At 62.8% G+C, this 25,272-nt stretch overlaps 1 protein-coding gene across 6 annotated transcripts in view; it reads left to right on the forward strand.

The window, feature by feature from the left end:
- Positions 1-25,272, forward strand: part of AGRN (agrin) — an 81,384-nt gene that overhangs the window by 37,372 nt on the left and 18,740 nt on the right. For 3 of the 6 annotated variants that reach the window (XM_080564590.1, XM_080564591.1, XM_080564592.1), the window contains 15 exons: positions 2,980-3,027; positions 11,314-11,529; positions 12,449-12,673; positions 13,623-13,847; positions 13,952-14,158; positions 18,008-18,229; positions 19,448-19,642; positions 20,247-20,447; positions 21,705-21,850; positions 21,980-22,085; positions 22,298-22,411; positions 23,696-23,860; positions 24,408-24,551; positions 24,725-24,849; positions 25,134-25,239. In XM_080564590.1, the coding sequence (XP_080420716.1) occupies positions 2,980-3,027; positions 11,314-11,529; positions 12,449-12,673; positions 13,623-13,847; positions 13,952-14,158; positions 18,008-18,229; positions 19,448-19,642; positions 20,247-20,447; positions 21,705-21,850; positions 21,980-22,085; positions 22,298-22,411; positions 23,696-23,860; positions 24,408-24,551; positions 24,725-24,849; positions 25,134-25,239 (2,445 nt within the window). Of the gene's footprint in view, positions 1-278; positions 2,019-2,979; positions 3,028-11,313; positions 11,530-12,448; positions 12,674-13,622; positions 13,848-13,951; positions 14,159-18,007; positions 18,230-19,447; positions 19,643-20,246; positions 20,448-21,704; positions 21,851-21,979; positions 22,086-22,297; positions 22,412-23,695; positions 23,861-24,407; positions 24,552-24,724; positions 24,850-25,133; positions 25,240-25,272 lie in introns of those variants that run through there. The other 3 variants (XM_080564594.1, XM_080564595.1, XM_080564593.1) reach the window with 2 other exon arrangements.

Below are 25,272 nucleotides of genomic sequence, written 5' to 3' on the forward strand. Positions count from 1 at the left end.
TCGTCCTTCCCTCCCCGTCTCGGAGCATTCCAGCGCGTATAATTCCACCTCTCTGGAATACACATCTTAAAAATGCCTGATTTTTTTTTTTTTTTCAATCACTGTTTTTTATTCTCTGCTCCTTTGGCCACTTCGCCCAAGTCCTGCTGCCGTCCTGGGGGTCGGGCGGAGCGGGGAGGGGGCGCGGGGCAGAGGCGCTGCCGGGGGAGGCATAATGAGTTTTGACAGCGCAGTCCCCGCCTCTCCCAACATCTTTAGTTCACGAATGAAAAGGCGAAGGGGGTGGGGGGAAAGAGGCGGAGGAGAGGGATTTTTTTTTATTATTTTTTTTCCCCTTCCCGTGCTCTCCCCGGGGAGCAGGGCGAGGAAGACCCCGCTCCATCTCCTGGGGGCGAGCAGCGGGATGCTCACAGGTGGCCGCGGAGCGGTGGCGGGGGGTGAGGACCCGAGCTGAGGTCCCCCGCGTCCTCCCCGCCGCCTTTGTGCTCCTGCCCACCGAGGAACCGCCGGGGCAGAACGCTGCCCGCAGCCTTTGTTCGAGCCTCCTGCTCTCAACCGCGGGCACGGGCGAGGCGAGCAGCCCGGCGTCCTTCCTCCTCGCCCTCCTCCTCTTCTTCCTCATCCCCCTTTGTCGGCGGCGCGACGCCGGGGAGGGACGGCTGCTCCTCTCCGGAGGGACTTGGGCTCGCAGGAGCGGAGCGAGGCGGAGAAACTTCAGGGCGTGGGGCAGGCGGGGACGCAGACTTGGCTTTTTTTTTTTTTTTTTTTTTTATTCCCCTTGCTGTTTTATTGTCTGGCTCCGTGGATCGGGACCCCGAGCTGTCACAGCGCACACCGGGCACAGGCAGCCGCTGCTCGCCCCGGCAGCGCTCGGTGCTCTCTTGATGCCCGGCTCGGCGAGGGACGGGGACCTCTCCGCGACGGACTGGCATGTCACAGCGGCGTGAGCAGGGGAGCTGGCTCGCCCCGGCCACCTGGGAGGTGACAGCAGGCAGCGTGCTCCTTGCCAGCGAGGTGACAGCCCTCGGAGGGGGACCAGTGAGGCGGTGGCCCCTTCCTGCTCGCCGGAGGGCTGGGAGGGTGCCGGAGAGCTGGCGAGGCGGCGGGGGAGAGCTGAGCGCCGGCTGCTCCGTGAGAAAGCAGAGCCCAGCGGGGATGGATTTGCAGTCGCCGTGAAAGGAGCCGCAGCCTGCCGGGGTCCCCCCGAAACCCTCCCCGCGGGGTCGGGGATCGCGGGTGCGCCCGCCCCGAGGAGCTGCGGCTGCAGGAGGCGCCCGGACCGCGCACGGAGGAGCGGCGGCATCCCCGGAGCAAGCCCGGAGGCTGAGCCTCCCGTCGGGAGGACACGGAGGCTGAGAGGGGGGTCCCGTGCTGGTCCCCCCCCCGCTGCTCCTTTCCCAGCCCTGCTCACAGGCACCGGTGTGAGGGGGTGCCGCGGCGTGGCCCCCCGGTTCCCTCGTACCACCCCGTCCCGGCAGGCTCAGCAGCACAAGTTGAGCTCTTGGCGCTTCGTCTCCGAGCCGCTCAGCCTGCTGCTGCCCGTCGGCACCCATGGATTGACGCCCCCCCGGCTGGAGGGGGGAGGATTGCTGAGCAGGGGGGCACAGGGCTCCCTCGGGAGCGCCCTCGGAGCCGTGATGGCCGGCGCGGGGCCAAACGCTCGCTGCTGAAGGTGCCGCCAAGCCTCTTCGTCCTCCTGCTCCTGGAGGATGGGAACCTCTGGGGAAGCCTGGGGCTTGCAGCTGTCAAAGAATCAGGGCCGGAGGGCGTCCGCGTGAGCCTTGTGGCTGCTCTGCCTTGGATGGGTCGCCGGCGGGTCGAGCTTTGGCCCGCGGCGTGACGGCCCAGCATGACGGCTTGCCAGTACCCCATGGCACCGGGGGCCTTGGAGCGGGACCGGCTGTACCAGCACAAGGTCTCCCTGGTGGTGCGGTACTTCATGATCCCCTGCAACATCTGCCTCATCCTCCTGGCCACCTCCACGCTGGGATTTGCCGTGCTGCTCTTCCTCAATAACTGTAGGTGCCCCCCCCCACCCCCGGCCGCGAGGGAGGGCAGGGCGAGGGAGGGCAGGGTGAGGGAGGGCAGGAAGGATCAGCAGGAGGTTGGGGGCGAGATGGGGGGGGCTTTTTTTTCCCCGTGGTTAGGCTCTTGGTTTGCTCCCTGGCGTGGCCGAGCGCGTCGTGCACGCCCACGTGTTGCTGGCAGCTCCTGGTGCCGCACTGTGGCCTCGTCCTGGTGCAGGTGGGTGCTTGCCCTCGGCGCCTTCGACCTCCCCGGTGCTGGAAAGCCCCCAGCACCCAGCTGGGATCTTCCAGCTTCGGGGCGCGCTGCTTCCCGGCGTGTGCGTGATGGAAAAGTGGCAAAACGGATGGGTTTAAAAAGACCTGCCCGGAGCGGGGCGCAGGAGGTAGGAGGGAAACAGGGCGGTGAGGAGCCGTGCACCCTCTGCCACCGCCCGGCTTTGGCACCGTGAGCACAGCGCTTCCTACACGGCGCTTCGGCACGGGGTGGCAGGGTCTGTGGAGCCAGCTGCCCAAGAGAAACCCCTCTGGTTTCCCAAAAGCAGAGGGCTGGCCGACGGCGAGGCTGTGCCGCCTTGCTCCAGCCCCATCCTTGGGCTATTTCACCTGCTGCTGCCCCTTTCTCCCCGCCCTCGCTCCCCCGCTGCTGTCCTTGCTCGACCCCGGCGCTGGACCGGTGCTCGGGCGGCACGGCCCAGCGGGGTTTGCGCTGCAGCCCTGGGCAAATGGCACCGAGGAGCGCTGCTGCCAGAGATGCTCCGCCGACGGCAGCGGGAGGGACGGGGCTCCTGGGGCTGCTCCTGCTGCTCCCTCCTTGCTGCAGGTGCTCCCTGCACGGGAGGGGTGTTGGAGGGATGAAACCCCAGCCCCGAACCCACGAACAGAGGCTGGGGGGAGGAGGGCACTGCGTGCGCTAACCCCGCTGATAGCCCCCTGTTTTTTTTTTTCTTTGCAGACAAGCCCAATAGCTATTTTACCCAGACCCCGCCGACCCCACGAGATGGTAAGTACCCCTTCAGCTCCCTGGAGCTTGCTTCCCCTGGAAGCCAACGGAGCCTCTCGTGCTCAGCTGCCGCGGAGGCTCCGTGACCCAGTGATCTATTTTGCAGCCTCTGTGCCCGGAGCAGAGCAGCTGACGATGCCGTGCTCCCTGCCCTCGCCCTCCCCGGGGATGTTTTTCCCCCTCGGGCCAGGAGGGATGGCAGATCCTCACTCCTTGCGCTGCTGCTTGCGCGACGCAGCAGCCCGTCCTGGAGGTGGGGAAGGGCTGGAGGAGGAGATGGGGTGGTCCGGGTGCTCCCAGCAGCTCTGCTGGTTTGTCTGCTGGGGCCGTGGGGACTGGGGAAAGGGACCTTCACCTTGCCAAGCAGCGGCGCTGAGCTCTGGGGTTGCGCCACGCTCGTCCCCTCGGTGTCTTACTGGGTTTTATGCATGTGGCCAGGCAGCCACATCCTTCCCTGCCCCGAGACCCCTGCAGGACACGTGGGAAGGGATGCCCACCACATGGGCAATGGGGACGTGGTGTTTCCCTGCGCACGGCCGCTGCTGGGCAGGTCCTGGTCTGGCTGGGAAGGGGTTGGGGTGGGTTGTGCAGGCTCGTGGCGGCAGGAGGTTACGCCTGAGCAGGCAGAAGTCACCCTGCACCGCGGGCTGTGGGTTGGGGAGCAGGGATTTCGGCGGTGCCAGCTTTTCCAGCACCAGGAGCAGAATGCAAAGCGGTGCTCAGCTGGACACCCGCTACCTCCGCTGCCCTGGCCAGAAATGGTGAGGGCGTGCAAATTTTGGGGGACCGTAACACAGCTCCCCAGCCTTCCCATCCCCTCTTACCAGCACCGGGCAATCCTCCAGGTGCCGACCTTGCCCGGTGCGGTACGGCTTGCCAAAGCCCCCCAGATCCCCACACTCGTGGAGCTTTGCTCTCCAAGGCCACGCTGCCAGCATGTGCTCAGCTGATGGCACCGTACGAGCTGTGTTTTCTTTGAAAATCCGGCTTAAAGTGCCCTGCTTTCTGCTGGCAGGCTCCTCAGCCACCTCTTCCCCACCCTCCCTCATTTCATGTGCCCAGATAAGAGCCCGGCAGAGAACTGCAGCCAATTAATAACCCGTTTGTTTCTCTCTTTTCCTTCGCCGATGGGGGCGGGGAAGGAGGCGGGGGAGAAACGGATGCGAGATAAAATGTGATTAATCTATAATTGGACCGGTGGAGACATCTAAAGCGAAAAATAAAAACGCACGTAGGTGTAACTCCTAGCTCGGGGCTCCAAAATATGAGCAGCCCGGCCCAGGCAGATGCCACGCTCCCAAAAATCTCTGGTCCCCAGTGGAGATGGGAAAGTGCTGCCTGGCCAGGTGAGGCGCATCCTTGTGCACCTCGTGGTCCTGGGGGGGCTTTTTTTTTTGGGTAGGGGAGGCAAAGAGGTGACCTGGTAAGGTGCTGGTGGCTGACTTGGGTGCTGGTCGGAGCAGCCCGTGCTGGTTGATGCTCCTCCGTTCCCTGCACCAGGGGGAGCGGGGGCGGTGTTGGCTCAGCCGCAGCCCCCCCGGGGCTGGCTGTGTTTTTTTGGGGTTGAGGCAGGTGCAGTGCGGGGTGGCTGCGCCCTCCTGCACCCCCTGGGGCGAGGATCCGGAGGGTGCCACCCCTGCTCCTCGTTCCTCCGGCATCCGCGAGGAGAGGCTGGAGCCCTCTTTGCGGCATCCCTTTGGTGGGGTCGCTTGCAGGAGATGAAATCGTTTGGGGGATTTGCTCAGGGAGAGCAAATTCAGCTCCCACCGTGCCCTTGCACGGTCCCGTTCTTGGTGAGGATAAGCCAGAGCTTTCCTCTGGCTGGCATCCCTGGTGGATGGCTCGCTTGGGGGGTGCCACCTTCTGCTGGCATCCCCGCACCTCTGCAGGTGCCAGGCAGCTGTGGGAAAGGCTCAGGTCCCGTCTCAGTGGGTTTGGAAACATCGGAGAGGGCCGGACACCCATTTTTCTTCTGAGTGTGGACGGAGCGACGCCAGCCCAACGTGCTGTGCCAGGCCAGGGGCGCAGCGCTCGACGTGCTTACGGGGGCACGAGGTGGGGACATCTGACGGGGACGCCAGCACCGTGGTGACCCGAAACATTTGGCGTGTCCCCCCTGCGCACCCCAAATGCGGCCGGGGCTCCTGCTTCAGCCCAGCCAGGTCGGAGCAGCGCAGGTTTGCCCTGGGGAGAGGAGAGCCGGTAAACACAGCTCTTCAAACAGCTGAGCGGTAGGTGAGGCAGCAGCAGTTAAGGCACCACTTTTGATCTCTCGAGAGCGTTTTCTTCGCCATTTGCAGCAAAGTTTGAGCTTTCTCTTGGGGATCAATTTATGTGCTTTCACACTGGGTGGCTTAAGCGCTGGAGGGGGAGCAGATGGGGGCACCGTAGCAGGTGCTGCCACTTCTCCCTAGGATTGTGATCCCTCAAACTTACATTGCTGTCCCCTTATCTCTGCCTCGCGTCTCCCAAGACGTGCCGTTTAGTCTCAGAGCCTCGCGACCAAGAAACAACACCAAGAAGAGCTCTGTCTTCTCTTCCCCTCGGTCTCCTTGTGCTGAGGTTGTTGCCGGCAGCTTGCCTCGCTGCCAGCTCCCGAGTTAGCGCGCGCGGCCGGGCTCTGCGCTCTGCGAGAGGGCGCCCTGACCAGCGAGCACTGCTTTTTTTTTTTTTTTTTTGCAGGAGCATGTCCCCGGGTTGCGGTGACACAAACCTGTTTTGGTGAGGGGGAGACGTTGGCCGAGAGCAGGGGCTGTAGTTACACGTGGCCACGCGTTTTTGGGGTGCTGGGGGTGCCCGGTGCTGGGCTGGGGGGGAAAGGGGCAGCAGCCTGGGTGCAGCAAGCTGCGTGCAGACCTTGCGCAAGGGCTGGCCAGAGCCTGCAGCCTTGGGAAAGGGCAGCAAAGGGCAGCAAAGGGCAGCGTGCTGCGCTGGCCCGGTGGCACAGATGGGGACAGGCTTTGGACCTGCTGCGGCTGGGGAGGAGCCGTCCTCCCTGCAGGCACCCAGCCGGCTGCAGCCCTCCTTGCCTCTCAGCTCCCTGCTTTGTAAACACCCGGTTCTGCTCGAGCGGGAGGGTGGGAGCACCTTGTAAACACCCCGTTCTGCCGGAGCAGGAGGGTGGGAGCAGCTTGGAGCCATCCCCGGGTGTTTTCCCCTCGCCTCCCCCGTGCGTCCCACCGGGGTGCACACCCGGTGCGCGGTGGGCTCTGAGTTTTGGTGCTGTGCAGCTCCCCGGGGGGGTTCCGTGTGCTGGGACGGGCAGGGCCCCGCCGCGGGGGCTCCTCCCAAACCTCCCCCCTCTGTGCTGATGAATCCTTCCAGCTGATTTGGAGCCGCTCTCGCAGCAGGGCTCGTGACAGATTAATGAGGGAGCCTTTTAAGATGGTGTTGGATTCGCGAGAGCGGCTTTGATGTTTCAGATCCCGAGGAGGCGAGGCTTTAACCTCCTCCCTGCCCTGCCCGCCCCCGGCACCACCTTCACCTTCCTCGCCGCCACCTCGCTGCCTCCAGCACGAAATTTCGCTTTCAGATCTCCCAAAAGCTCGTCGTCTCGCCACCCCCTCCTCTCTTAATTCCAGGAGCGTGCGGTCGGCTCTCCCCACCCCTCCTCTGCCCCGGGGGCCGGGCTGTTTGCTCCAGGTGGGGAGCTGGGGCTGCAGCGCTCAGCGCACGTTTTGGTGGCTCTCGGGAAGGGGAATTTCAGGTGCTGGGCTCCGAAAGGTTGGGGCTGGTGGGCACCAAGCTCCTGGGGTCCTGCTCAGGAGCGTGTTTGGAGGTGCTGAGCCCCCTGGCTGTGGTCCTGGAGGAGATGCTTGGCTTCCCTGAGCTCTGTTATGTCTGGAGCTGTGCAAGCACGCTCCTCGCGGAGCTGAGAGCATCGCAGGGCTTCCCAAACGGGATGCCTGCCGCTCTCCCTGCTTCTTTAGGACCTTCCCTTCTCAAAACACACCGGCTGGGAAACTTCGGGTGCTTCGGGGGGACTCGTTCTGGCGGCCGGGAGGGGACCACGGTATGGCAGCGGTGGCGTGGCCACGAAGACGTGCCCAGCGCCGCGAGCGCAGGGGAGCGCAGTCCTCCCCGTGCCGCCTCCCGGGGCCGTAATTAATATTGCTGGCGGGGAGGGGGGGCCCGGCGAGCAGTCGATGCGCACCAGATGAGCGGCGCGGCGGGAGCGCCAGCCTCGCCGATCTCCATGGCAACGTGCACGGGGCTCATGCAGAATTAATGCCGGCCCTCGCTGCCCCGACACGCGCGCACCGCTCCGGCCCAGGCCTCCCTTCCCATCCCAGCGCCAGCTCTGTCCCGCTTTGGGCTCGCTCCCCCCCGTCCTGTGTTTTATTTTGTGCCGGTGATGTCCCCGTGCTGGACCACAGCGGGTTTTTGCTCGCTGAAATCGCCTGGCGGAGCGTCCTCCCCTCTCCAAACAGAAGCCCCCGGGGATTTACGGCGCATCTGCTCTCGCCCTTTGCTGTTGCGCCTGCTGCCGCCGTGCTCGCGTTGGCAGCCCCTTCAAAGCAGATCCTCAACACACTGAAAGAATCACAGAGGCTGGAAAGGACCTTCCAGACCACCAAGCCCAGCCATCAGCCTGACCTGCGGTGGCCCATCACCGAGCCACGTCCCTTAGTGCCGTGTCCCCGCCTCCCTGAAATGCCCCCGGGGCTGGGGGCTCCACCATCCCAGTGCCCGACCGCCCTCCCCAGGAGGAGATTCGCTCCAGGAGCGCTGTGAGCACTTCTCGCCTGCCCCATGAAGGCAGCTTCACCTCTGCCACGTAGGTATTTGGCAATGACAGCTGGTTTTGGGATGTGGCACGTCACCAGGGTGTCCCCACGATGGTGCTCGGTGGGGTGCAGCCTCCTGCACCTTTGCAGGCATCGCCCCGGGGATGTGGGGGGGACCCGGGTGTGCAGGAAACAATCCCCACATGCTGCTGCTGTGGTGTTGGTTTCTTTTTCTTCTCTACTCGGTGGAAAAGAGCAATTTTGACATTAAAATGTTTCTCCACTTTAATAACAATAATCATAAACGTAATGCGAATGCTTGGGGCTTATTAGGTAGAGCTCTTCACCTCGAGATCTCAAAGCACTCGACAAAGGCAGCTTGCTATTTATCCCCACTACTGGTAGCGAGTTATTTACCTACTGACATCAGGGACTCGATGATTATTATTATCCACGTCTCTTTTTTTTTTTGCAAATAGGAGAACCGAGGCGTTTCCACAGGCAGCTCTGTGTGTGTGCCCCCATCCTCCCTCGCCCCGGACCCCCCCGGGTGCCACCCCCTGCTCTGCACTGCTCGGAGCAAAGGGTAGATGCTTTGGCCCCGCTCCCCTTCCCCAATTAGCCAGCGGATGGAAAAACCCTCATTTTCCTCCGTGTGTCCGAGCGGAGCTCTGATCTCCTACAAACCCTTCCTGCTTTGCGCCCTGTCCTCCCGCGGGCACCACGCTGGTTGGGCCGGGCGCGCTTCGGCCTGCCTTATTTGTACCAAACACCTTCTGCTCTCCCACTCCTCTTCAGCAGGTGCACCTCTTATTATTGTTATTACGGTTATTGTTGTTATTGCTTATTATCCTATTTCTGCTCCGGTGCTGCTAAGAGACGGAGAGGGGCTTGGCTGCCGTTCGGTGCGGTTGCAGCGAGCCAAGCCCTGCCTTTTGTTCCGCACGGCTGAGCGGTGCAAAGACACCTCGCCGGGGCTGCTCCTCGCCCTCCTCGAGAGCTTCGAAGTGCTTGGGAAGGAGGAAAACCCCTCTGAATCCCAACCTGCCGCCCCACGGAAGGGGAATTGAGGCGTTTGGGTTTATTCGGGCCGGTTCTGAGCTCGCGCCACCCGAGCGCATCGCTGTGTCGGGTGGGTGAGCTTTAAAAATCTCCTGCTGGGAATGACCAGGCTCCCTCACCAGAGGCACTGGTGATGATTAGAAGTGAAAGAAACCCAAACAGCCAATTTGCCCATCACAATTTGTTTCTGGTTTGAAGCATTTGTGCGTGTCTTGCTTTGTTTCTTGGCCCGAACACAGAAAATCAGCGATGCGGGGTCCCCGTCCGCAGCGTGCCCTGGTGCTTGGCCCTGCTGCGCCCCACCGCCCCGTGCTGCCCTGGTGGCTTTGGGGACACCCAGGGCTTTGTCCCCCAGCGGTGAGTGCCTGGCAGCCTGGGGTGTGCGGTGATGGAGCTCACAGGAATGGGAATTACCTCCCTCTTAGGGCCAGGAGGTAAATAAATGCCCTTTATCACCTCTTTAGTTTGTATGTTGGGAACATGGTTCCAGGTGGAGGAATAGACAGAGACCTCGGTTCTGATAAACCATCCGCTTTCCTTCTGTGACCTGACCCGATTAACTTTGTGGCCTTTTTTGTCTTTTACCACTGCTTTTATCACTTCAAACCGAGACCTTAAATACCCGTGGGCGACCCATGTACAAAGTGGATCGCTCAGAGAGCTTGGCTCCAAATCCGAATTAACGACCCCTGAAGTTCCTTCGGAGAAGGGTCGAGGCCACTGGCGGTGGTTTAACCCTTCCAGAAGTCGCATCTGACGGGGACACCTTGCTGCTGGCACGGTGGGGACGGGGGGAGAGGCGGGAGGGATGTGCGAGCTGCGGGGAGAGGCAGCACCTGAAAACAGCACCAAGCCTGGTAGCACCGGGCTTCGGAAACGCTTGGGGATGCCTTAAATTGGGCTCCGCCGAAACTTCCTCCGATTCAGCGGGAGCAGAAGTAGGGCAGCTTTGGAAACCCTTCCTTCTTTGGAAGCCCTTCCCTCTCCTTTTTTAATGATCCGAGGTGAAAGGCAGGAGCAGAAGAGGTCAAGAAATTAGAGAGCTGCCGCTGCCACCTCCTTTAAGATTTTGGGCACCCTTCCCTTCTTGCTTTCTTGGTCTGTCTGTGTGATGCTGGAGCTGGTGCATCCCGAAAAGCCAGGCAGAGCATCCGTGGGCTCCTGCTATGTTTTTAATCCTGCTCCATCCCTCCGGAACAGCACCGCGGTGCAAAGCACGTGGGGTTTTGCCCCGTGGGTTTAGCTATGAGGAGGCTCAGGGTTGGTTTGCCTTGTGTGGGGAGTTCTTTTAGTTGATGTAAGTGAAGGCTGCGTGACGCGTGTGTGTTTTAATGATTCCTTTATTGAGGATAAATGATGCTGGCGGGCACTGCGCCTTTGGGGCAGAAATCGAGGTACGGTGCGGGAAGGAGCCCTGCCCCTCCTGGGTCCCCAGCCTGTGCTGCCCGTGGGGTGGTTTGATGTCCCTGGGGCACATCTCCAAGCCCTCCAGCTGCCCTCCAGCTCCTCATATGGGCACAGCAAAGCTTGGTCACGCTCCTGCTCCGTGCCCCTGGTGCCGTGGGGAAGGGGACAGGATGGGTCCCCGCGTGTCCTGCCGCTCGCATCCCTCCCGGTCCTCCCCTGCACCTCCAGAGCTCAGAGCTCAACAGGCTTATCTGTATTTAAAAGAAAAAACAGAAGGGAGAGAGAAAGAGCAGCAATGGCAGGAGCGGGAGAGACTATCCAGAGCGCTTCATAAAAATGATAAATTGCTTTTAGATATTGGGCAAGAGAGAAAGAGAGTTCTTCTTTATTTGATGATATTAGTCTCTTAGTGGCGCATTGTTGCTGTGCATATGAGCTCAAAATCTCAAGGCGGTTGAAGGCAAATGCCCGGGAATTGAAGTGTAAATGAGCCACTGTCGAGCTCATTTTATTTTGCCTTTTACGACTCCTTGTTCTGCCATTATGTAGGTCAGGCTCCATCTCCAACGCAGGCTGTGCGCGAGGTGCGCGGCGCCGGCACCAGGCTCGGGTGTCCCTGGCTCCCTGTCTCACCTGCACCAGCTGGGTTTGGGGACACCCGTCCTCTCCCTGCCTTCCTCCCCCGAGCGTAAAAACGCCATTCCCTGCTGCATTTGCAATTCAGATGCTGAACTGGTCTGCGCTGCCTGCTCTGATTAGCGGAGGTGATAAGAAATTCGTGCCGCTCCTCTCGGAGAGACTCCAGCCACCGGCTTGAGCTGCTTTGCATGAGCGGCACCGAATAAAGCAGCGTGTGCGGGGCGGTGCGTCCCACGCGAGGATATTTTCCTTTCCATCCCTTGACGTTCCTTTTCCCCCTGGCTGTCGACGAGGTGACATTTGGAGATGGCACCCTCCTCCTCGCCCCGCGCCCAGAGCATCCTCTGCCATCCCCAACCCGGTCCCTGGTGGGCTGCAGCCCCCCCGAGCCGGGCTCTGCCCCACGTCTCGGGTGTGCTGTGCCTCAGGTGTCCCCCGTCTGTGTCCCCAGCCTGCCGAGGGATGCTGTGCGGGTTCGGGGCGGTGTGCGAGAGGAGCCCCGCCGACCCCTCCCAGGCCTCCTGCGTCTGCAAGAAGACCGCGTGCCCCGTGGTGGTGGCTCCCGTCTGTGGCTCCGACTACTCCACCTACAGCAACGAGTGCGAGCTGGAGAAAGCCCAGTGCAACCAGCAGAGGCGCATCAAGGTCATCAGCAAGGGACCCTGCGGTGAGCACCGCGTCGGGGCTGGGGCCGGGAGGTGAAGGGTGTGCAGGGCCGGCGATGCTTCCGACCCCATGGCCGTGCTCGGGTGCTGGGGATGCTCTTGGGTGGCTGGGCACGGACCCGCAGGGAAAAGACGAGGCGAGAAACACCAACAGGGTGTAAGAAGCAGGCATGCTGATGTCCCAGGGGCGTTCCGGAGATGCGGACCCGCTGGGAGCAGCCCCCTCGCAGCCGGCTCAGTCTCCCCGCCGCGCCTCACCCCTGCGGCGGCGTGCGCACAGGCTGGGTGGGCTGATGAAAGCCCTTCCCCTGGCTGGCATTCACCAGCTGGGAGCAGAGAGCTGTGTAAATGAGACCCCAGCCTCCTCGTCTGTGAGTAAATTAACTTGACCTTTCTCGCACGCGGCGCGCTTGGCTTGCAATAAATCCGCACCCGGCTCCCCTGCTGGGGCGCTCGGTAGAGGAGGGGAGAGCACCGGGTGATTTATTTAAAATCATCATCATAAAAAAAGTGATGAATTTAAAAAAAAAAAAGAGCTGGCAAACAAACTCTGGCAATCCCCTGGCGGGGAGGAAATTGCTCCTTAAGCTCTTCCTCTAATTACGGCTCACGGGAGGCACCTCAAGGACCCTCGTGCTGGAGCAGGAGGCTCTCGGGGCTCGTGGAGGGCGAGGGGCTGGCGGTGAGGGGGCTGGGGGTGCGGCGAGCAGGGGCTGAGCTCCCTGTCCCTGCTTGCTGTGGGTCAGGACCAGTTCCCCAGCCTCAGCACCGGGGTGGATGCCGCAGCTCCAGGGACGGACGCCGGCTCCAGCATCCCCCGGATCCAAGCGAAGGATGCTGGGTCCGAGCTTTAATGCTCGGGGTTATCGAGGCAGGCGTGGGGGAAACGTTGGCAATGCTCACGCCCCGTCCTCCCCCCAGGCTCCAAGGACCCCTGCGCCGAGGTGACGTGCAGCTTCGGCAGCACGTGCGTGCGCTCGGCCGACGGCCAGGGGGCCAAGTGCGTGTGCCCCGCGTCCTGCAGCGGCGTGGCCGAGAGCGTCGTCTGCGGCAGCGACGGCAAGGACTACCGCAGCGAGTGCGACCTCAACAAGCACGCCTGCGACAAGCAGGAGAACGTCTTCAAGAAGTTTGACGGAGCCTGCGGTGAGTCCCCAGCCCTTGGTGGGCATCGCGTGAAATTTTTTGGGTGTGCCAGGAGAAGTAGAGGCATGGTCGGGGGGGGGGCAGAAATTCAGCGGTCCTGCCACTCCAAGGATGCTTCTTCCTCTTAGTCTAGCGATGGGTGCTCCTAATTAAAAGCAACTGTGCTCGTTAGGAAAGCCGTGAGATCACCAGGCCACGTGCCAGGCCCCGTTTGTCCCCCGGGGGAAGGTGTGGGAGTGTGTTGGGGCAGGCTGCAGACCTGAAATTCGCATCGATTGCTCAGCCCCAAGTAGGGCGACCGGGTGCGAGTGGGAGGCGCGACGGGGCTGGTGTCACCCTGGGTGCGCCCGGTTTCTGGGGCAGAGGGGAGGCTCGGAGCATCGCGGCTCCTTTCAGCTCCTCCTCGATTTTGTTGGCAGTCAGCAGAAATTCAGGTGGCCTGGGCTGGGCTGGAGGTCCTGCAGGTGTTTGGAGGAGCTTGGGGACGGGATGGGATGGGATGGGATGGGATGGGATGGGATGGGATGGGATGGGATGGGATGGGATGGGATGGGATGGGATGGGATGGGACGGGACGGGACGGGACGGGATGGGATGAGCTGTGTGGCACGAGGGTGCCCCACAAGGTGGGGGAGAGAGTGGATAGGGCAGGTGATAAATTCGGGGCTTTCATAGAATAGGATTAAAAGGTGGAAACACTCAAAAATTAAAAAGCTCATCCCATCCATGGTCACCTTGGGTAGGGTGCGTGTCCCCAGTGAGCAGCTCTGAGCGACACGAGCCCCCATAGACGTGGGTCCTGGGGGGGGGGAGACCAGCACCCTGAACCCCAACGGGGACACCCAGGGGTGCGTGGGGATGGGGGGGCACTTCGGAAGCACCCCCCTGGGCAGGATTCGAGCGTGCCTGACCGCCTGCTCTCCTCCTCCTCCTCCCCATCTCCGTGCAGACCCCTGCAAGGGCATCCTCAACGACATGAACCGCGTGTGCCGGGTGAACCCCCGCACCCGGAGGGCCGACCTGCTCCCCCGCCCCGAGAACTGCCCCCCGAAACGGGAGCCCGTGTGCGGGGACGACGGGGTGACGTACGACAACGAGTGCGTGATGGGGCGCTCGGGGGCCCTGCGGGGGCTGGACATCCAGAAGGTGCGATCGGGGCAGTGCCAGCACCAGGGTGAGTACCCCAGCCCCCTGGGGAACGGGAGCGCTCGTCCTCCTTCCTCTCCCCGTGCTCTCCGCCCTCGAGGCGAGCCCTGCAGCCCAATTCCCTTCTTGCAGACAAATGCAAGGACGAGTGCAAGTTCAACGGGGTCTGCCTGAACCGCCGCGGTGCCGCCCGCTGCTCCTGCGAGCGCCTCTCGTGCGACGGCGCCTACCGGCCGCTCTGCGCCCGCGACGGCCGCACCTACGGCAACGAGTGCGAGCGGCAGAAAGCCGAGTGCCAGCAGAAGGCCGCCATCCCCGTCAAGCACAGCGGACCCTGTGGTAAGCACCGGTGCCGCCGGGCCGCCCGCCCGCACCTCTCGTTCCCGTCCCAGCAGCCCCGTCCCGGGGCTGGTGCTGGGGCGCAGCAGGTAAGTGGTGTGGCTGGGTGCCCACCTCGGAGCGATGCCCTCGGTTTTACGGCCGGCCGGCGCCCAGTTATCGGCTCCTCGTGCTCTTTTTGCCTTCCAGCAGCCAAGTGTCCCGTGTCTGTGTGTGTTTCTGTGTTCCTCCTTGCTCTGTCTCTCTCCGCTGTGCTCGCTAGCGCGGGAGCACCCGAGCGATGTCCACCAGCTCCTCTCATCCGCCGCCTCCACCACCCACGGCCCCATCACCGGGCGGGTCCCGTGCAGCCCACCCCGCTCATTCCTCCCCCCCAGGGTAGTGCCAGACCCCGAGCTCCTGCCATGCTTCCCCTCCATGCCCACCTCTCTCGGCTCCAGGTCCTCTCCCGCAGGATCCGGCCCCAGCGCTCCCGCTCTCCGGAGGTCTCAGCGTGGCTCTGTCACATCTCTGGGAGAAGCTTTTGACCTTTCCAATGGAAACATTATCTTAGAGGAGGGGGTTTCAGGGCCCTAGGATGTTGGGAACATCGGATTTTAAAATTTTTGCATGGGAAAATGAAGAAGGTCAAACACCGGATTGGTTTGCATGAGTTCGAAGGACCGGTCGTTTCAGCCTGGCTTTGATTTTACCAGAGGTTCAGCACGTCGTTCTAAGCTGATGTTTTATAAGGGATCAGGCGCTTCAAACCTCCTGAAGCACTTGGAAATTCCGCCCGGTGTTTTGGGTCTGTTCTGCTGGCTTTGCGCTCCCGCGCTAGGTTTTAATCCTGCCAGGCCCAGCTGCTGCAAAATTGCTCGTCAGGCTCCCAAAATCCCGCTCAATGTAATGACGGCTGTTATTTTTAATCACCCATTTCAGCGTGTTTCTGGCTTTCGGATGCTTCTGAGTCAGGTCCCCGGGTCCTGTGTATGGGGAGGGCAGCAAGGGCGCTTTTCTGCCTCCCCGTGTCCCTGGTGTGGGAGGAGGAGGAGGAGGAGGATGGGGACAAAGCAGGGTGCGAGGTGCCCACGGCCGGCGTTGGAGGAGCTGTTGTGTTCAGCTGGGCTTGCAAGGCACCCCATATTTCGGGGAAAAGCAGAGGGGGGATTGCTGGGAGTTGCCCTGCTCCCCGTCTGGCATCCTTTGCGCCACGTCTGCGGAGTGAGGCCAGCAGACAGCGGGATGCGGTCCCTGCGCATCCGTTTTTCCCCTCTCAGTTGTGTTCTCAGTTATTTAAGCCCTCCTCCCAGGTGCACACATCTGGCAGCAGCTGTGTGCCGGTGGGGTGGGAGCCCTTGGTCCTTGGGATGCGGGGTCCTTGGGATTCAGGATCCTTGGGATGCGCGGTCCTTGGGATGCGGGGTCCTTGGGATGCGGGGTCCTTGGGATTCAGGGTCCTTGGGATGCCAGGGCAGGGCAGGACTCGAGGAAACTCGAGTCCTCGAGTTTCTCAGCGAGCAGGGCAGGCTGAGGATGCTGCCACCTCTGCCTTCATCCAGCACCCACAGAGGTGAACCCAGCCCAGGCGTCCTCAGCTCCTTTCTTTGAGGATGCAGGGGGCTGCCAGAGGGAATCGAAGCGCAGACCATTCATACGGCAGCAGTGTTTGAATCTCTCCCACACACCTCGTACACTCTGAGCCCAGCCGTTGTCTTTTCCAGCAGCAAGGCAAAGAGGCAAAGCCAAGCACAACAGCCCGGGCCCTGCTTTGGATCCTTCCCTGCTTTCACCCCGTGACGGGGCAGCTGGGGAAGGAGGGCTGGGACGAGGCCGGTGTGGACAGGAGGTGGAGGGAAGGTGTCTGGAGTTGCATCTGTCTTTTCCTCCCTGCCTCTTTTTGCTCTCTTTCCCCTCCGCTCTCTCTCTTTCCTCTTTCGTCTGTGTCTTGTGTTTTACAGCGTTGCCTGTTTGGAGGAAGGAACTGTGTCCTCGCAGCACCCTTCTGCTCCCTACCCGGACATCTCTGCTAGGAGGTCGGCTTTCTCCCCTTCTCCGTAGCCAGTGGCAGCCCTGGCCTCTCCCCGCTGCTCCCTTCCTCTCCAGTTTTGCTTAAGAGCCCCTGGGACGGAGAGGTTCCCCCGGTTTCGCCCCCATCCCCATGCCCCGCACACCTCTCACCGGGACGGAGACGCCCAGCGGGGGCTCGGCTGCTGCTGGCGGTGCCTTGACCCTTAGGGGCAAATGAGAGTGGGTTTGGCAAGACCCCCCCTCCTCTGCAAGCCCCGCTCTGGCCGATCCATCCCTCTGGACTGCTCCTGGTTGATTTTCCCTCTCCTTTTGCCCCCCTTTTCCCTCCTGCTCCTTCCTGCGCTCGTCCCCTTGCTCCCCGCAGTGATTTGCGCTCGCCGGGGCGGCCCCGGGGCAGGGGCTGCGGCCCCCCAGCACCCAGCAAAGCACCGCGGGCCCCTTTTTGGCAGCACCGAGGAGCTGGCTGCGCTCACGTGTGGTTCTTCCCCAGGAAAACCCCGTTACGGCCCCATAAAGCTGGTGATGGAGCCCGTTGGGTGTGACGCCAGGGGTTGTGCACAGCTTTGGAGCTGCTTACCTCTTCCCAGCCCCAGGCTCGCAGGGGGGCTCGGGGTCCCCAGCTACGGGGGCTTGGTTAGGGCTCTGCAAAGCTCGCCAGCAGCTATGGGGTCGTGCCCTTGGGTGTGGAACTTGTGCTTTTGGGCTCTTTCTCCATACAAGCACGCTGCCTCTTGGGTGTTTGGGGGCTCTGCTTACGGTACGGGTGCTTTGTTTTGCTTTTAAACGGACCACAAGCAGGAGATGTGAGCAGCATCACAGCTCGTAAACCCCTCAGCCACAGGGAAATGGAGGACAGGTGGAAAGGCAGGGTCCGAGCAGTGACCCCCCATGCCCGAATCATCCCCCTGCTCCTTTGCTCTAAGCTCTGACTCGGCAGGGACTGCCCAAAGAGAAAAAATTCAAGATCCCACATTGGGACTGACCGGTGCCCCCGTTCCGTTCAGCACCGTTCTGACAGCACGCAGCCAAGCTCCAGAGGGCTCAAACCTTGGTCCTGCCCTGCAGCTGCATCCCCTTGTGCCCAGCAGGGGAGGAAAACCAGCACCCCCGGGCCCTGCCGGCAGCTGGGGGGGCTCTGCCTGGCCCCCCACCCCCTGCCTGCCCCGCTGCTCCTCGCCACGGGGGCCGCGCCGCGTCTGCGCCTGCATCCATCTCACCCCTGTCTGTCCCCACATCCTTCCTCTCGCTGTGTCCTCGTTCAGTCCACGTCCTTTCCTCGCCCCGTGTCCTCGGGGATTTTCTCTTGGGTGCCGGGAAGGGGTCCCCAAGCAGCGCCGGCTCAGCCCTGGCACCGTCTCCAAACCTCCCCCGCTGCGCGGGGCGAGGGGTGCTGGCTGCTGGCAAAGGGGAGCCTGCAGCCTGTGCTGCCCCCCCCCCCCCCGCAGAACGATGCCTCCCGATGCCAGGGAGACCCCAACATCGGGGGGGGGGGGCTCAGAAAGCCATAAAAAATCTGTGGGGCTGATCAGAGCCTGGCTTCCTCCTTGAGGGATGTGGGACGGAGGAGAGCAGCCGGGCGCGCGGGGGGAAGACCTCGTGCCTGCTTCCCACCCCAAACCTCCGCCGAGCATGGGGGGGATGCTGAGCCGGGCATGTGGGGGGGCACGGGAGGAGCGGGGGCTGCTGCGAGGCCAGGAGCTCTGCGCGATTGCCACGGCTTTTTGGGGAGGCGGGGGGGGTGCTGGAGGTGCTGGCATGCCTCGCCGTGCACCGTGCCCGGGGACGCTCGGCACGCAGCGGGCTGACCCCGGCGCCCCGTCTCTCCCGTCCCCTCTGCAGACCTGGGCACCCCCAGCCCCTGCGTGAGCGTGGAGTGCACCTTCGGGGCCACGTGCGTGGTGAAGAACCAGGAGCCCGTGTGCGAGTGCCAGCAGGTGTGCCAGGGCCGCTACGACCCCGTCTGCGGCAGCGACAACCGCACCTACGGCAACCCCTGCGAGCTCGACTCCATGGCCTGCGTCCTCAGGAGGGAGATCAGGGTGAAGCACAAGGGGCCCTGCGGTAAGGAGCCAGCCTCTTGGTGCTCCCGGCGGGGCTGCTTGGGTGCATCTGTGCTTTGGGTGCTGCTGTGCACGGGGAAAGGAGGGGAGGGTGGCATCAGTGTGCGTCCTCGCCCCTGGAGGACGCTGCTGGACGGTTCGGGGTGCAGTGAGCTCGCCCCTGGAGGGTGCAGGATCCGTCCTCTTTCGTAGCAAGAGCTCTCCTTGCACGTGCAATCGAGACCCACGTGCAGCTCTTCCATCTGCGAGCTCTCTGCTCGTGCCAGCGCAGCTTTGCCAGGCAGAAAGTGTTTGCACACAGGCCCAGCGCTCAGCCCATCGCGCAATCTGCCGGGGGGCGCGGGCAGGGCTGGGCTCCTGCGCTTTTGTCAAAATACTGCTGTTTTGCCCTCAATCTGCAGGGTGGGGGTCGGGAGCCCGGTCTTTGTGCCTGCAGCTCGGTGTGGCACAGCCGTGGCCCTGCCTTGGTGCCTTCAAGTCGTTTCCCCTTCCTGCTGGGTGAAAGGAAAATGAGAAAAAAAAAAAGAATCTGCAGGATCTCAGACCTGCACACGGGGAGCCTGCGGTGGATTTTGGAGCCCAGCCTGGTCCTGGGCTGGGGCTGTTCCCTTCCCTGCGTGAAACCAGCCTCTGGATTTCCCCCCGTGGGGGTAGCAGGCGGTGGTGTCACCTTTGTGTCACGTCCCCAGGAGTGCAGGGAGGTCCCGCAGGGCGGGCGGGCGCACAGCTGCCCCAGGGTGCTGGGCGGGGAGGCAGCGGTGCCCCTGGGGAGCACCTGCACCCCGTTTTGGGAAGCAAATTGGCTTCGGGGCTTGCAGCCAAACCTCCCACCCTGCTGCCTTCCCATGCTCGAGTCCTGCCCCCTGGGAGCCCGGGGGCTGCGCCCCGCACCCCACAGCCACTGCTAATTTATCAATCCCCTAATTGCGCTCGGCCCCGCGCCCTCTCCCGCCTCCTATTTAGCTGTAACAGCTTCCAGCGCTGGGGACGTTTCATCACGATTACTCCTGGCCCTGATGGCTTTTACCAGCAGTCCCCCCGCTCCCTGCCTCCCCCAGCCTCACCTCCTGGCCCAGCGAGGACCTGCGCGGGCGAGGGGGCTGCAGCGGGGAGTTTATTTCAGCTCGGAGCTTCACCGGAGAGCGATGCCCTTGCCCTCCCCGCTGCTCTAACCTGCTTTTTGGTGTTTTTTTTTTTTTTTCGCTCCTCGCCCGTGCAGACCGCTGTGGCAAGTGCCAGTTCGGGGCCATCTGCGAGGCGGAGACGGGGAGGTGCGTGTGCCCCACGGAGTGCGTGCCCTCCTCGCAGCCTGTCTGCGGCACGGACGGCAACACCTACGGCAGCGAGTGCGAGCTCCACGTCCGGGCGTGCACGCAGCAGAAGAACATCTTGGTGGCCGCCCAAGGCGACTGCAGTGAGTCTGGCAAGGTCCCCTTCGTCCCTCTTCTCGCTCCTTTCGGTGGCGTTTTGGGGAGAGGATGGTCAGACCCCCCCCCTCCCCTTCCCTGCCCACCCGGGGTGCCTGGGCACGGCCATGCGAGGCTCCCCAGGGTGTTTGTGGCCCTGCGGGGAGGCACCAGAGACGCCCCGGGTTGGGGACGGGTGGCTTTCTGCTTTGTCTGAGCCAAGCGAGGAAATTGGGCTAAAAACACATTAATATGGGAAACCGAAATGGGAAGCACCAAGGGGCTGTTTGGTGGCACAGATTCCGGCAGCTTTCCCTTCCCTCCGTCCCTGGGGGTTAATTCCTCTCTGCCTGCGTGTTCCCTCCCTACTCCCCATCCCGGGGAGCCGCCTGTGCTAATTTCTTAATGAATTAAAAGCCTTGACTCGCTTCTTCGTTAGAACAACGCGACACTTTGCTGAAAGCAGCGCTCCGAGCCCCATAAAACCCGCCCAGCCTGGCGCTGCGGGGCTGAGCGCGCGGACCCTCTCCAAATCCCAGCGAGGAGACCGGCGGAGCCCGACCCCCCCTCAAGCAGGGAATTAACCGGGATTTCTCACCCGTGTCCCCACAGAGTCCTGCGGCAGCACGGTGTGCTCCTTCGGCAGCACGTGCGTGGGGGGGCAGTGCGTGTGCCCCCGCTGCGAGGGGCAGCCCCTGGGCCAGGTGTGCGGCACCGACGGGCTCACCTACGGCAACCGCTGCGAGCTGCGGGCGGCCGCCTGCCAGCGCCAGCAGAGCATCGAGGTGGCCAGGACGGGGCCGTGCGAGGACGGTAGGTTGCTGCCCTGCCCCGGGGCACCGCCGCGGAGATGCGTGGCGGCTTTCATTTCGTGCTACCCTGGGTTTATTTTGGAGGAGAGGCAGCGTTTTGGGTGGTGGGGGCGCTGGGCTGCTGGCTCTGCACGGGGTTGCTCCGGGTGGGGACCCTCCTGCGGGGTGCTCGAGGTCGTTCCGCAATGCTCGTCACCCCCCTTGGGGGGATGATTTGTGCTCCCTGACGGTCCCAAATCCATTCCTCCACTGGGACCATCCCAGCTGGGTTTGGGCAGCTGGGGAAAATCCACCCCCAGGCTGCTTTTTCCGAGTCCTTCCCAAAAAAAAAAGCAGGGCAGAGCTGGGGAGGAGATCTGCTGTGGCATCCCCCATCGCTAGCCGTGATCCCACTCCTTCAGCCCCGTCCTTTACCCATCTCTGGGTGCTTTGGGAAAAGCACAGCAGCACCCTGTAAAAGGAAGCTGGGAGCCCTCCGACTTGCTTTGCTGGCGCTCAGGACCTCCCGAGCGCCCCGTGGGGGTTAACGCCGGCTGAGAGCTTAAACCTCTCCTAAAGCTGGCTGCTGGGACGTGCCAGCCCGGCCAGCGGAGCTTCCCCAGCTCGTTGCGCTGGAAAAAAAATCCTCAGAGCACGGCAGGGCTCGGGGAGACGGCGAGGCAGAGCACGGTGTTTGATCACGGCCCTCCTTCGGGAGCTGCAGGTTGATGTCCCCCTGGGAGAAGATCTTAAATAATTCTCTGTGTAATGCCAGCTCCCAGCCTTTGATCGCTCAATAAAAAGGGGCAGGTTTTCCCTTTTCGCTTTTTCGCTTCACTTTTTTTCCCCCCTCCTTTTCTTTTTTTTTTTTCCTCCTTTTAATTAAAGAAACCTTTGAAATCAGCAACATCTCTATTCCCGCTGCCGGAGCTCTGAGCATCTTTCAGAGAGGCAGCCAGGCCAGGGACAGGGTTTTTATGTTGTTTGCCTGCTGAGCCAGGAATTTGTGCCTGACTGGCCGTCGGAGCCAGCCCAGACCCCATCCCTCCCTCTGCCCTGCGTGTTTGCGGTGGCGGCAGCAGTCTCCCTACTGAGCTGAGGGAACGAGATGATCTCCAAAGGTCCCTTCCAAACCGAACTCTTCTGTAATTCTGTGCCTTTGAGGAGGTTAAACCTGCTGTGATGGGGATGGAGGGGGCTTTGAGGGGACGTCTTTTTCCCCCCAGCCCTGCCCTGGTGGCCGGGACCCCCCTCTCACCCCGAATTTCTTCCGCTCCAGAGTGCGGCTCGGGGGGCTCGGGCTCCGGCGACGGGAGCGAGTGCGAGCAGGAGCGGTGCCGGCAGTATGGGGGCTGGTGGGACGAGGACGCGGAGGACGACCGCTGCGTGTGCGACTTCACCTGCCTGGCGGTGCCGCGCAGCCCGGTGAGCGCGCCGGGCATTTTGGGGCTCTCTCCAACCCGGTGGCCTCTCTCCACGTGCTTCTTGGGGCAGGAGAGGGGATCCTATGGACGGGGAACCTGCCCTGAGCAGCTCCCCGCTCTGTCCTGGCAGGTCTGTGGTTCTGACGGCGTGACCTATGCCAACGAGTGCGAGCTGAAGAAGACGCGGTGCGAAAAGCGCCAGGACCTCTACGTCACCAGCCAAGGAGCCTGCCGCGGTGAGACCCTGCAGCGGTGCCCTGGTGTCCCTGTTTTGTGCCCCCGTCCTTCCCCTGGCCAAAGCCAGGACCTCCCATCACCCCTTCCCCAGCATCCCCGCGAGGACCCCGTGGCTTTGCAGGGATGCTGCCGGCTGCTCGACGCGTGCGCTGGCTGCGCTGCCCCGGAGGCAGCCAAAATAACCCGCGTGCCTCTCTGCTTTCCTCCGCAGCCCTGGCCACCACCCCGCCGCCTCTCCTGGTGGTGCACTGCAGCCAGACCATCTACGGGTGCTGCCCGGACAACACCACCTTGGCGCTCGGCGTGGGCGCAGCGGGGTGCCCGAGTAAGTGACGGTCATTTTTGGGGGCACAGGGGGCCCTCAAGGGTGGTTGGAAAGCAGGAGGGATGGCAGGGAGGGGGACCCTGGGGTCCCATCCCAGGGAAAATGAAGAAAGGTTGGCCCACCCCGTTCCTCAGCTAGCGAGGGACTTCCAAAGGCCCATAAAGCCTCCGTTTGTCCCCAGCTCCCCAGGCAGCGTGTGCGCATGGAGGTGCGCGCGCACCCTTCGCCATCTCCTGGCGGTGACCTTCCAGGTCTAAGCCCCCTGTAATTCAGGAAGGTTGCTGAGGACTTGCCTGGTGCCGAGCCCGTGCTGGACGCAGCAGAAGGTGCCCCTGGGGCCAGGCCGTGCCCTTTTGTGCCTTCATCCCATCGCTGGAAGCTCGGGCTGAGCGGCACGAGCGATGCTGGGCTCCGCGCGCTGCAGCCTGAGCTGGGGCAGCGCCCTTAGGTTCCCCCGCGGACCTTCACCCCGGGACCTGTGGCTACTTGGTGACACCGTGCAGGGAGCTGAGCTGGCAAATGTTTCATTAATATTTATTAAATAATTACCGGAGTCAGGGCTTGAGCAGAAGGCCCGTTTTGAGAGGCATTAGCAAGCTGTTAACAGCTGAGGCTGCGACCGCCTGTCAGGGAAACCCATCACCCCGCGGAGACGTGACTCAAGCCATGCCTGGGCCTGGCTAATGCCTGCCCGACGAGGATGTAGCGCTGCTTAATGTACCAGATAATTTAAAAAGCAGCAGCGTTCAGCCGCTGTCTCTTCCTGGGGCCAGCCCAGACAGCGGGAGCAGGTCGGGAAGGAGACGGAGCGTCTCGCCTTCGGCATCGCCCTGGTGGCTCATAGTGATGCTCCTGTGCGTCCCTGGACGTCCTGTCCCCTGCCCTTCCACCCATGGGGACGGCTTCCCACCTCCCTTTCCACCCATACGGGATCCCACTGGTTTCTGCCCCACCTGTGTTGCTCTCCAGCTCTGTCCCATGCCCCCTTTCCACCTCTCCCTGGGGATTAAGGGGGCGCCTCTCCGTCCATCTTCGGATCGCTTCCCTCCACCGAGTTCCCAATTAATGAATTAATAATAAACCCCTAAGAGCTTCCTCTCCCTTTGATGTCGAAGCGAGAGGAGCCGTAGATGAGAGCAAAGCAAGCGGGTCCCTCCCTGGAGGTCCTGCCCCTCGCAGCTGGAGCAGGAGGAGGCTTTCAGCAGCGCGGGTGGCTCCGTGCTCCCCGCGGTGGCTCCCGTCCTTGGCCGGGATTTATCCTCACGCCCTCTCTTTTGCTCGCAGGCACCTGCCAGTGCAACCCCTACGGCTCCTACGGGGGGGCCTGCGACCCCGCCACGGGGCAGTGCTCCTGCAAGCCGGGCGTGGGGGGCCTCAAGTGCGACCGCTGCGAGCCTGGCTTCTGGAATTTCCGCGGCATCGTCACCGACAGCAAGAGCGGCTGCACGCGTGAGTACCGGCACACCTTGCCCTGGGTCTCCTGCTCTTGGCAAGGCTCTGGGCACTGTGGGGTCGTTGCGCCATTTAAAACTGGGAACCCTAACGCTGGTGCTGTGGAGCCGGCTGTTTCTGCAAAGAAACTCTCCGCAGGGACCGTGGTTTTGCCCATTTCTTGCTGAAATCGCGGGGAGCTGGGTGATGGACACGGTGCCGCCGTAGGGTAGGGAGGATGCTCAGGGCTCCAGGCAAGCTCCTGGCTTCCTCCCCAGCCCCAGGAGCACCGGCGCGCCAGGATTCAGTAGGTGATCGATGCCAGAAAGCTAAAGCTAGAAACAAGCAGGCTGCTTTGTACCTGCACTGCTGAAACGGCTCCCCGAGCGCGTACCTCGTTCGCTCTTGCCTGGAGCCTTTATATCCAAGCCTTTGGGTCAGTGAGCACAGGGTAGCAGCTGGCGTCGTGGTCGTCCCCACATCCTTCTCATTTTTTGGAGGATTGACTGCTGCCAGCCCCCCAGCCCCACCAGAACAACCTTTTCTTTTTCCCCTCCCCGCCCAGCCTGTAACTGCGACCCGGTGGGCTCAGTGCGCGACGACTGTGAGCAGATGACGGGGCTGTGCTCCTGCAGGACGGGAATCACCGGCATGAAGTGCAACCAGTGCCCCAACGGCAGCAAGCTGGGCATGACCGGCTGCGAGAAAGGTGCGGGAGCCACGGGCCAGAGGGACACGTGGGGACAGAAGCGCTGCTCTGGCGAGTCCCTGGGAGGAGAGAGGGGGTTGGATCCAGCATAGCCTCTTGGCTTTGATTATTGGCTTGTTTTAAGATGGGCACACACTTTTTATCGTCCTTTCCTCCTTCTCTCCCTACCCCAGACCCATCGGCCCCCAAATCCTGCGAGGAAATGAGCTGCGAGTTCGGCGCCTCCTGCGTGGAGGTGAACGGCTTTGCGCACTGCGAGTGCCCGTCCCCGCTCTGCTCCGAGGCCAACATGACCAAGGTTGGGGGCATCGCCGAGGGGCTCAGCTGGGCTGTGGGCGCAGGGACGCGTGGCTGGGTTGGTGGCGCCAGGCTCGGGACTTCGAGGTCTCCCCCTGCCCACCAGGAGCGGGCACCGTCCTCGCCGCGTGGTTTGGGGACGTGCCGGTCGTGGGCGTCCCCAGCACCAGGCGTCGGTAGCACCCCTGAGCTGCTCTGCTCCAGGGAATTCGGGGACGGGTTTATTTTGCCCAGGGTTTAGCAGAGAACAGACGCAGCTCACGCCTCGCTCCGTTGCCCTGCTAGGTGTGTGGCTCCGATGGTGTCACCTACGGGGACCAGTGCCAGCTGCAGACCATCGCGTGCCGGCAGGGGCAGCTCATCACGGTGAAGCACGTGGGGCAGTGCCACGGTGAGTGCCTGCTGTCCCCAGCGCCGGGACAGG

The sequence above is a fragment of the Anser brachyrhynchus genome, assembly GCF_964034855.1.
Source record: "Anser brachyrhynchus genome assembly, chromosome: 21".
Taxonomy (NCBI): Eukaryota; Metazoa; Chordata; class Aves; order Anseriformes; family Anatidae; genus Anser; species Anser brachyrhynchus.